The sequence below is a fragment of the Indicator indicator genome, chromosome 38 (genome assembly GCF_027791375.1).
Source record: "Indicator indicator isolate 239-I01 chromosome 38, UM_Iind_1.1, whole genome shotgun sequence".
Taxonomy (NCBI): domain Eukaryota; kingdom Metazoa; phylum Chordata; class Aves; order Piciformes; family Indicatoridae; genus Indicator; species Indicator indicator.
In genome coordinates, this window is record NC_072047.1 from 1,847,525 (window position 1) to 1,859,120 (window position 11,596).

General features: G+C 56.9%; 1 protein-coding gene across 1 annotated transcript; it reads left to right on the top strand.

Moving 5' to 3' along the window:
- Nucleotides 1–7,489: 7,489 nt before the first annotated feature.
- ZNF703 (zinc finger protein 703) lies at nt 7,490–9,883 on the top strand. The gene is made up of 2 exons (XM_054396688.1): nt 7,490–7,702; nt 8,504–9,883. Exons 1-2 carry the CDS (start codon nt 7,490–7,492, stop codon nt 9,881–9,883), a joined length of 1,593 nt encoding a protein of 530 aa, XP_054252663.1.
- The last annotated feature ends 1,713 nt before the right edge of the window (nt 9,884–11,596 follow it).

Sequence of the window (11,596 nt, forward strand, 5' to 3'; positions counted from 1 at the left end):
GATGCCCCTTGCCACAGCCAGGGGAGCAACGGGGTGCAGGAGCACACGGTCGGGGTTGCTTTAATCCTGCTCCAGGTGGCTGGAATCCAGTGCAGGATTTACAGTGCCCTGACCCTGAGCTGTCAAGAAGGAACAGGCAGATTAATGGGGTGGGCGGGCTGGTGCAATAATCGTTTGTTTGATGTGACAAGGCTGATAGGCGTTGATTTACTTACAGACTGATAGGCTTTTAATTGAGCACCTCCGTCCCAGTCACATCAAAGGCAGAGGTTGACAAGGGGCCCCTCTTACCAAAAGCTCCCCGTGACTGACAGATCCTGGATGCTAATTCTCCTGGGGAGGGGGTTCCCTCTTTCTCTCTTCTTGGGTTTTTGGTTGGTTGGTGTTTTGTTTTTTTTTTTCATGTTTTGGGCGGTTTTGTGTTTTGTTTTTCTGTTGGTTGTGTTTTGTTTTTTTCCCCCTCCCTGTTCTTTCCCTGCCCCCCCTGCCCGTTCCCCTCTGCCCTTCTCCCCCCCCCCCCCCCCCCCCCCCCACCTTGTGCTAACCCATAGCCTACCAGGAAAACCAAATCCCCCCCTGCACAACCCAGCCTGGCTTTGGTACACTTCTACAAAGTGTTTCAGGCTCCTCCTGCCTCTTCTTGCTGGCCATAATGCCCAGGATGCTGCAGGCAGGAGGGCACCCTGTGGCACTGTGCCCATCATGGAGATAGTCACAGCCCCTGAGGATGCCCCTCCTCAGCGTGGGGCTGGCAGGTGCTTCCCTCCCACCTCACTCTCTGCCCCCAAAGCTTGGGTGCTGGTGTTCTGGGACTGCTCTGGCTGATACCCCTCCAAAAGAAGAGGAGGGAGGAGGGACATTTCCCTCTGGGTTGTCACAGGTTTGTGCCAGCACAGACAGGGCTGGGGGTGAGGGTGCAGCAGTGGGCATTGACATCATGCCTAATGCCCATCCCCAGGGCCGGGGGGGGGGGGGAGTGCCCTGGCATCCATCCTGGCATGCTTTGGTCAGGAGCACCACGGCGCAGGTAAGAGCATGCCAGGGTGGTGCCAGTGGTTAGCCCTCCACCACCAGCATGTGCCCAGCGCCAAACCCACCTCTGGGTCCAGCAAATGAACAAAAGGGGATTTAAATGAGTTGAAAGCCTAATTCATGGCTGATTGATCCATGATTTTATCAGCCAGGTTGGAGGGGGTCTCAAGCAGCCTGGTCTGTAGGAGGAGTCCCTGTCCGTGGCAGAGGGGTTGGAACTGGATGATCTTTTAGGTCCCTTCCAACCCAACCCATTCTGTGATCTAAACTATTCTATATCAAAAAAACCATTCTCTGATCCCCTGATTTTCTGTGTCTCCAGGGGTTTGTCCTGCTTCACCTGGTAGGTCTCCTTGCAGGGGTTCACCAAGAAAGATTTGGGGAATTCCCCATGGATGGGCCAAGAGATCCCTGGGGAGCATGCACAGAGAGCCACCAAAAGGTCCTGGGAAAGCAAAAGAAAAGGCACAAACTTTGGGTGTATTTGTGTTTTTTTCAGCATCTAAATATAAATGATTTTGACTGTATCAATGATTAAATATTTTTCTTGGAGATCATAAAGCCCTCCCCCCCAAAAAAAGAACAAACAACCAAACAAATTAATTTAAATATTTCTGAAAAGGCATTTTCAAAAAATATATATTTAAAAGTAAGTGGGAGGGGGAAAACATCAAATAAAATAAATAAAAATCCCTCTGAGAAGCCCTTTTGTCATTTGCAACCAATAAAAGTGCCTATTGTTATGAAGGGCTCATAAATAATCTGATTTTTGGCATCCTTTCATACCATCCAGAAAATGAATAAATTAAAGTTGATTTACAGCCTTTTTGTTGTTGTTGTTGTTGAGTTGGTTGGGTTTTGGATTTTTTTTAATTGGGATTAGAACTGCTCCCAAACATTTTTCTGCCATGGATGTGCCAGGGATGAGCTGCACCAAATGGTTTGAGGCTCTGGCCCTGATCTTACAGCAATGAAGTTGTTGGAATTTGCAGAGTTTAATTAAGTAATACTGGCAAAGAAATAAAAGAAAAAGAGGTAAAAGTGATTTTTTTTTTTTTTTTTTGGTGGCTGTCTGAGGACAAAGTGAAGTCACTGAGATCCTCCAGGAGGGCTTGAGTGGATGCCAGCTGTGGGAAATGCAGCTCTTTGCGGGGGAGATGCTGCCACAGGCAGTGTTGGGACATGCCAGGGCCACTTCCTACCACTCTGATTCATAGAGTCACAGAATGGGTTGGGTTGGAAGGGACCTGAAAGCTCATCCAGCTCCAAACCCCTGCCATGGGCAGGGACACCTCCCACCAGCCCAGGTTGTTCAAGGCCTCATCCAAGCTGGCCTTGAACACCTCCAGGGAAGGATCATCCACAACCTGTTCCAGTGTCTCCCCACCCTCACTGGAAATGGTGCCAGTGATGGAGATTGAGAATGACAATGATACATTGCACAGATGGGGAAACTGAGGCACGTGAGCTAGAAGGCTTCATCCAGCTCTCTGCAGTACAACCTTGATGTCAAGGCTTGCTGGGGATCCCCCCACACACACACCCTGCCCCCCAAACTGTCCTTTCTAACCTTGTGAGAACCACCACAGAGAACAATTCCCGAGGGTGTCTAGAGACAGGACAAGGGGGAATGGTTTGGAGCTGAGGAAGAGCAGGGTTAGATTGGAGCTGAGGAAGAAGTTCTTCAGTAGGAGGGTGGTAAGAGTCTGGAACAGACTGCCCAGGGAGGCTGTGGCTGCCTCCTCCCTGGGGGTGTTCAAGGCCAGGTTGGATGAAGCCTTGAGCAGATGAGTGCAGTTGAGAGGTGTCCCTGGGCACGGTGGGGAGGTTGGAACAAATGATCTCTGAGGTCCCTTCCAACCTGAGCCATTCTATGAGCTCAAGGAGGCAAAAAACCCCAACCCTGAAGTAAAGCCACCGTGCCCTGCTGTCAGCCCTGCTGCCTGCTTGTCCTGCCAGAGCCTGGAGCTTTCCTCCTTTGATAAGTGGGGGATGTTCTCCTCCCCCTCCTGCAATTTATCCTGGAGAATTTCACACCAGGAAACAGCTTCATTACATCAACAACAGGAAGACCCCACTGATTTGTCACACACACACACAAAAAAAAAAAAAAACCCAGCTGTTAGTCACACATCAAGGGAAGAGGGGAGGGAAGCAAAGGAAAAAAGGAAAAAGGGGAAAAAAGGAATAAAAAAAAGGGGGTGGAGGGGAAGGAATAAAAAAAAGGGGTTGGAGGAATAAAAAGAGGGTGGTGAGGAATAAAAAAGGGTGGGGAGAAATAAAAAAAAAGTGGGGAGGAATAAAAAAAAAGTGGGGGGAGGAATAAAAAAAGGGGGGAACGGAATAAAAAAGGGGGGAATGGAATAAAAAAGGGGGGAAGGAATAAAAAAGCGGGGAAGGAATAAAAAAGGGGGGAAGGAATAAAAATTGAAAAAAGTAATTTAAAAGGGGAGGGAAAGAATAAAAAAATGAAAAAGGGAGTTAAAAAGGGGGGAAGGAATTTTTTAAAAAGGGGGGAAGGAATAAAAAAATGGAAAAAAGGAATTAAATAAAGGGAGGGAAGGAATAAAAAGGGGGAAAATGAATAAAAAAGGGGGAGAAGGAATAGGAAAAGGGGAGGAAGGAATATTAAAAAAGGGGGAGGGAAAGGAATTTAAAAAGGGGGGGAAGCAATTAAAAAAAGGGGGGGGGAAGGAATAAAAGTTTTTAAAAGGGGAAAAAAAACAAAGGAAAACCCCAAAGCCCTCACCTTTGGTTGGGTTGAGGGGGGGCTTTAATGTTCAGGCTGCTCTTCAATGTGAAGCTCTCTGCAGAGGCAAAGGAGCTGCCCAGCTATTCCACTACCACCCATCACCCTGGGAGGATCAGTTAAGATCTGCGTGTCTTCCTGCTCTGTGATTGCTTGGGAAAAGAAAGATTAATTCCAACTTTAAAAAAGAAAACACTATTTTTATCATTGCCAGCGAGTCTATATGGGTTGGGGGGGGGGGGGGGGGGGGGAAGGGGAATAAAAAGGAAAAAAAAAGTAAAAAGCACTTGCTTGTCGTTTTACATCTTGCAATTTTGTCAGTTGTTTTAAAACATGTCTCCTGTAATAAATAAGATCATTTTTATGCACTTGTTCTGCAGCTAAAAGCCAGCCCTGGGCTGGCGCGGCGCTGGGGAAGAGGTGGGACCGGCAGCAGGGCAGGGAAAACCGCTGACTGCGGAGCTTTTTGGCTCGGCCGCTGCCTCGTTAACTGGGTGGCTAATTGAGGATGATTTCCCTGTAAAGCGGCAGCCCCGGCGAGCTCCGACACGCTCGGCTTTTACAGAGCGTCAGAGGATCACAGAACCACACAACTGCTGAGCTTGGGAGAGATCTTGGAGAGCACCGAGTCCAGCCGCTTGCCTGGAGTCCCTCAGCACCACATCCTGCCGGGGGTGGTGACTCCAGCACCCCCCTGGGCAGCCTGTTCCACTCACCTGGAGCTCACAGTCCCACCAGTGCTGCTAACCACTGCCATTGCACCACGTCCCTCAGCACCACATCCATGTGGCTTTTAAGTACATCCAGGGATGGGGACTCTGCCACCTCTCTGGGCAGCCTGTGCCAGTGACTGGGAACCCTTGCTGGGAAGAAATTGTTCCTAATATCCGACCTGAACCTCCCCTGGCACAACTTGAGGCCATTTCCTCTTGTCCTGGCACTTGTTGTGTGTGAGACCACCCCCACCTCACTCCAACCTCCCTTGAGAGAGTTGTAGAGGACAATGAGGTCTCCTCTCAGCCTCCTCTTCTGAAGGCTAAACAACCCCAGTTCCCTCAGCCATTGCTCATAAGATTTGTGCCCAAGGCTCTTCACTTTAGTTGCTCTTCTTTGGAACCTGCTCCAGCACCTCAATGTCCCTCTTGGAGTGAGGGGCCCAAAACTGAACCCAGTACTTGATGAATGGCCTCACCAGCACAAGGAATCTTGGAGCCCCATCCTGCTGTGTTATTTCCATTTGGCAAGGGGTCTCGCCTCTTTAATTTGTCACAGGCAATGTCTAAGCAGAGAGTGACTTGTCCTGGAGCAGAACAAGACCTGAAAGCCTCCTACTAGAGAGCTACTTCTAGAGGGAAGTTTCGTTTCCTCCCCTCTGGTCGCTGTTATCCTTAATGGGAACAGGACCTGTGCAGGTGGCAGAACCAGAGACAGTGAGGGCAGCAGCACTGAGCAGGGATCATCAAGGCCCACCACAACCCTTTGATGGAGCAAACACGAGATTAATCCAGACACATTCTCTGGTGCTGATTAGAGCAGGATCAGGCCTCTAAGATGACCCAAGCTTGGGGTGGGGGATGATAAAGGCAGTCCTGGAGGTATCTATTGCTGCTGGCTGCCCTCCTGGCTTTCCAGCATCCCCATCCCCACGGCTCTCATGCACTGTTCCCACCTTGTTTTCTGCTGTTTTGTTAACCTGTGTTGATGTTGGCTTAGGACTGGAGTGGCTTTGAGGGAAGACTTTCTTCTCTTTCCTCCTTCCTTGAATGGCTCCTTTGAAAGGCAGCTCCTCTCCGCTTACCTCCCGCTCCCAGCCCTGAATCAATCCTGTGGTCAGCTTTGGGGAAAGGCGGGGGGGGGCGGGGGGGGGGAAAGAAGAATCAAAAAAAACTCACAAAGAGGGAAAATCGACAAGTCCTGACCGTGGGCATGATTGATAGTGGTTGGAGAAGGGGGACTGGATGCTGGGCTGCGCCGGGGCCATGCCAGTGCTCACCAGGGAAATCCAGCAAAGCCTTTTTTCCCAGAAGCTGGAGCAGCCTTGGAGAGGGGTGGCTGTGTGAACTTAATAATAGCAGCTTTGTTGGAACATAAAGCTCCTGTCAGGACTCAGTGTGATTCATTAGAGGTGTCTGACTCTCTCCAGCTTTCCCCTCTCTGGGTTGGCAGGAGGGACTGAAACCCAAACCCAGGGAGGGCAGAGAGGGCAGAGGGCCCCAGAAAAGTTGGGTCCTCCTCAGCACCATCCCCAGCACCACCACCACAAGCAACTGCCCCAAGCTTGCTGCTGGCAAATGATCCACGTTCAGCCATGAAGGAGAAAGGGGAAATGTCCAACATTCAGAACCACCAAGGTGCAGGTGGCACACCACAGCACCCAGGGGACAGGTGACCAAGCTCTCCCTGGGAAATTTATTCCAGATAAGCCTTGATTTGAGCAGCTCAGTGGTGATGTCACCCAACCAAACACTCATTGCTTCACTTTTTGGTACCAGATCTGGCAGATGGGGCCAGCCTGTGCAGCCTGGCATGTGGCTGCCTGGCACTGCAGGTGGAGTACCCAGTAGACATGGCACTTCAGGACGTGATTTAATAGCCATGGTGGTGCTGGGTTAATGGTTGGACTGGATGAGCTTAAAGGTCCTTTTCAACCAAAATGCTTCTGTGATGCTGTCAGCTCCTGCCTTCCTTCCCAGACACACCACTCTTGGGCATGCAGGGATGCAGGGTTGAGGGCACAGGGCACAGGCAGTGGGTGCAGGAGGCATGGCATCAAGGGAACTGAGCTGTGCCATGCAGAGCTGTGCCAGGCTGATCTCATCAAAAGCATGCCAGCAGTACCATACCATGGTGTGACAGCTGAGCCATGCCATGATAAGCCATGCTGGGCATGCCATGCCAGCTGAGTCATGCTGTGCAGTAAGAAGTTGTGCCAGCAGTGCTATACCAGCTGAGCTGTGCTGTGACATGTCAAACTGTGCCAGCAGTGCCATGTCATGCCACCCAAACCATACCATACCAAGCTGTTTTAGCAGCACCATGCCATGCTATCCAAGCTGTGCAATGCCATGCTAAGTCATGCCAGCCATTCCATCCTCTGAGCCATGCCACATTCTGCCAAGCTGTACCAGCAGTGCCATGCCATACCAAATCACGTCAGCCATGCCATGCCAAGTTGAGCTATGCCATGCTATGCCATGCTGCGCCAGCCAAGCAGTGCTATGCTGTACCATACCATTTCAGCCAAGCTGTGCCATACTATGCCATACCACTCGAGCAGTGCCATGCCATGCCATGCCATGCCATACAACCTCAGCTGTGCTGTGCTGTGCTGTGCCGTGCCGTGCCGTGCCGTGCCGTGCGTGCCGTGCCGTTCCAGCTGTTCCGCCTCTCTCCCGGTTCTTCCCGGCGTGGGGCGGGTCCGGGGGCGGTGTCTGGCCCCCCCTAGCCGCCGCTCTCCCCGCCCCGGGGGCCCGGCCGGGCTCGGATTGGTGCTCGGCTGCGGCCCCCTCGGAGCGCGGCCGCCATCGGGGCTATTTGACGTGTCGCTGGGGCCGGGGGAAGATTTCGTCTCGCCGGGGCCGCCGCCGCCGCCGCTCCGCCGCCCGCCCGGCCCGGCCCGGCCCCGCGGAGCCCGGCGCGCCGCCTTCCCCCCCCTCCCCTCCTCCTCCCTTTCCCCCCCCCTCCCCTCCCTTCCTCCCCCAGCCCCAAATGAGCGGTGCCCCCGGTGGGCCCCGGCCGAGGACCCCGCCGAGCCGCGGAGCCGCGGCCGCCCCGTCGCCCCGGCCGCCCCCCGCCGACCCGCTGCGCCAGGCCAGCCGGCTGCCCATCCGCGTCCTGAAGATGCTCAGCGCCCACGGCGGCCACCTCCTGCACCCCGAGTACCTCCAGCCGCTCTCCTCCACGCCCGTCAGCCCGATCGAGGTCAGTGCCCGCCGGTCCCGACTGATCACCGGGGCTCCCACCCTGCCCGGGGCTCCCGGGTTTACCCTTGCCCTGCACTCTAATCTTTTCCGTTCCCGCGGCTCCCGGTTGCTCCCGGCCGGGCTCCTTCCCTTCCCCGCGGCTCCCGGTTGCTCCCGGCCGGGCTCCTTCCCTTCCCCGCGGCTCCCGGTTGCTCCCGGCCGGGCTCCTTCCCTTCCCCGCGGCTCCCGGTTGCTCCCGGCCGGGCTCCTTCCCTTCCCCGCGGCTCCCAGTTGCTCCCTTCCCGGAGCCTTCGGCCCGGATCTTCCCTTCCCGCGGCTCCCGATGCCGGGCTCCTTCCCTTTCTTCGGATCTCCCGGTTCCTCCCAGCCGGGCACCTTCCCTTCCCGGATCTCCCGGTTCCTCCCGGCCGGGCTCTGTCCTTGCCGTGGCTCCCGATTCATCTCTTTCCGGAGTCTCCGGCCCAGGTCTTCCCTTCCTGTGGCTCCCGATACCTCTTTTCCCGGATCTCCCGGTTTCTCCCGGCCGGGCTCTTCCCTTCCCGGGTATTCTGGCTCCCCCTGCGCTGCTCCTTCCTCCTCCTCGCTGCAGCCTGGCTCCCCCCACCCCACTCTGGTTCTCCTCAGCAGGGCACATCTTCATCCCCCTCATCCTCTGTGCCCTCGCACAGCGCCTGACCCAGCCCCCCTGGACCTGGGATTTTGGGGGTGAAATGGTTGGCGGGAGAGGGGGGACGGGAGAAGGGCCGGGCTGGGGGTGCTGTCGGGGCTCCCCCCGTGACCGGCTCCGCTCCTCCCGCAGCTGGACGCCAAGAAGAGCCCTCTGGCACTGCTGGCCCAGACCTGCTCGCAGATTGGCAAACCCGACCCACCCCCCTCCTCCAAGCTCAACGCTGTGGCCGCCGCCGGGCTGCCCACCGCCGAAAAGGAGCCCGCCGCCCGCCCTGCCACCCTGAAGCCACCGGGCAGCGGGGACACGCCACCCGAGGACAAGTCAAGCTTCAAGCCCTACTCGAAGGGCAACGGGGAGCCACGCAAGGAAGGTGGCACGGACAAGGCCGGCTTCCGGGTGCCCAGCGCCGCTTGCCCACCCTTCCCACCCCACGCCGCCGCTTCTCCCGGCAGCTCCCGTGGTGCCTCGCCGCAGCACACCGACCCCAAGGGCCCCGAGGAGAAGAAGGAGCCTGAGGCGGCCAAGCCCAGCCCCGAAGGGACGAGCGGAGGGCTGGGGCGTGGGGTGACAGAGGCTGGGGCGCACAGCGAACCCCCCTCGGGACGCAAATCGGAGCCCCCAGCCTTGCCGCCTGCCGGCCATGTGGCCCCCGTCTCGCCCTACAAGCCAGGCCACTCCGTCTTCCCTCTGCCGCCTTCCAGCATCGGCTACCACGGCTCCATCGTCGGTGCCTATGCCGGCTACCCGTCACAGTTTGTGCCCGGGCTGGACCCCACCAAGCCGGGCCTGGTGGGCAGCCAGCTGCCAGGGGCACTGGGGCTGCCGGGCAAGCCGCCCAGCTCCAGCCCTCTCACCGGGGCGTCGCCGCCCTCCTTCATGCAGGGATTATGCCGGGACCCCTATTGCCTGAGCTACCACAGCGCCTCGCACCTGGGCTCCAGCAACTGCTCCAGCTGCGTGCACGACCCTGGCAGCCTGAAGAGCGGATACCCCCTGGTGTACCCCACACACCCTCTGCACTCGGTGCACACCACACTCTCCTCCAGTGGCACCCCCAGCCTGCCGGGCCACCCCCTCTACACCTACGGCTTCATGCTGCAGAACGATCCCCTGCCCCACATATGCAACTGGGTGTCTGCCAGCGGACCCTGCGACAAGAGGTTTGCCACCTCGGAGGAGCTGCTCACCCACCTACGGACCCACACGGCCCTGCCAGGGGCGGAAAAACTCTTGGCAGGTTACCCTACCTCCGGGCTGGGCTCCGCGGCCTCCTGCCACCTCCACCTCCCGCCCGCCGCCCCGGGGAGCCCCAACACGTTACCGGCCTCCCTCTCCTTGAGGAGCCCACACACTTTGGGACTCAACAGGTACCACCCCTACGGCAAGAGCCATTTGCCCACGGCCGGTGCCCTGCCGGTGCCCTCCTTGCCGGCCGCCGGACCTTACTACTCTCCATACGCTCTCTACGGCCAAAGACTAACTTCAGCTTCTGCACTGGGATATCAGTAACTCCAGCAGCCCCCTTCCCTTGCTCCAAGCCTCCTCTTCCTCCTCTTCCTCGCCCCTCCTGTGCTGCTCCCCCCCTCCAACGCTGCCCTCCTTGGACTGTGTATTTATTTACTGTATGTTAGCTTAAAGCTGGGAATATAAGTGCATTAATACACCAATGAATCTCGATGGTATGCAAACAGTCTGTGTCCAAAAAAAAGAAAAAAAAATAAGACAAAAAAAAGACAAAAAATATACCCCCCTCTCCCTTATTCTGCAGGTGTGGGGCTTTGCTTCCCCCTTCCTTCTCTTCCTTTTGAATTATTTTTAATTTTTCTTTTTGGTTTTTCCCCTCCCCTTCTTAATTTTCCCCCTGAGAAATTCCTGCATGACTCCTGACACACGAGGAAACTAAAAAACAAACAAAAAAAACTAAGCATTTTTCTTCCTCCTCCCTTCTGCATTTCTCACTCTGGAATTCTGTTCCTCTTCAGTTGTAAACTGAACTGATGCCAATTTTTTTTTTAATTATATTTTTTATTGGTCGTCGTTCCCCCCCCCCCTTTTTTTTTATGTTTTTGGGGCCGGGACTGGCTGTGGCCATGCTCTGCCCACACCAACCTACCCCTCCCCATCCCAATCCCACACCGTGGCCCTTCCTCCGTGGTTACCGCACCCCCCCACCCCCCCGCCCCGCAACCGTGGGACGCAGGACAGTGCTGTGTGACCCTCCCCATTTATACAAACACAACCCCTGGGGGGGGAGCCCCGAAGAGCGGCGGCTCCCGCGGGCAGAGCCGGTGGCACCGGAGGGCGCGGAGCCCCGGGAGGGCGGCGGAGCGTGGCGGGTGGAGGAGCTCGGCTCGGTAAGTCGGATTTTGTTAATAAATGACTCTTGGTTATATTCACCCTGTGGTGTCTTCTCTCGTCCCTCCCCGCACCCCCTTTCCCCCCCTACCTCGCCCCTTGCGGTGCTGCCCGGTGGGGTTCTCCGTGCCTGGGGCTGGGGGGTCGGGGAAGGCGATCTCGGTACGAAGGTTTGGGGGTCTGTGTGGTCGTCGTGGGGCTGGGAGTGCTCCGTGCTCGTATCGGGGAGGGGGGTTCTGTAACGGGGGCTCGGGGAGTTCCGTAACGGGGATGCGGGGAGCTCTGTACGGGAGACTCCGTGCTTATACTAGGGGCTCCATACCGGGCCCTGCGTATTCCGTGCCCGTGCTGAGGTTGGAGGTTCGTGGTCGCCGTGTCCTTGCCGGGGACGAGCTCTCGGGGGTACTCTGTACCCGTACCGGGGCGTTGGGGTTTCTGTGCCTGTACTGGGGCCGGGGGCTCGGCGGTCTCTGTGTCCGTACGGAGAGATCCGTGCCAGTAGCGGGAGCCCCCGCACAGAGCCCGCGGGCTCCCAGCACCATCTAGCGGCAGCAACGGCCGGTCCCGAGCCGCGGAGTCCTCCCGGTGCTGACGGGACCCAGCCCGGCCCCGAGCGCAGCCCCGGCACATCTCCCGTGCAGATCTGCCGGGCACGGGCCGGGTGTGCGGCTCCGGTTCGGAGAGGGAACTCGTGTAGGAGTCCGGGGGGCTCCCGGGGTCCCCCCGGTTCCTGGTTCCTCGCGTGTTTCCCCGGGAGGGAGCGGCCGGTGCTCCCGTGCGTGGCGGCGGAGGGAAGCTTCGAGAACGTGTTGGAACTGGAATGGATGAGGAGAGCCCCGGGGCGGGGGGCCCGGGTGCCAATCCCAC

What these genes read in the sequence shown, in the direction of transcription:
- ZNF703 (XM_054396688.1), top strand. Translation starts at nt 7,490, where the DNA reads ATGAGCGGTGCCCCCGGTGGGCCCCGGCCGAGGACCCCGCCGAGCCGC. An exon ending in CGCCCGTCAGCCCGATCGAG is followed by an intron (nt 7,703 to 8,503) that starts GTCAGTGCCCGC and finishes CTCCTCCCGCAG; the next exon opens with CTGGACGCCAAGAAGAGCCC.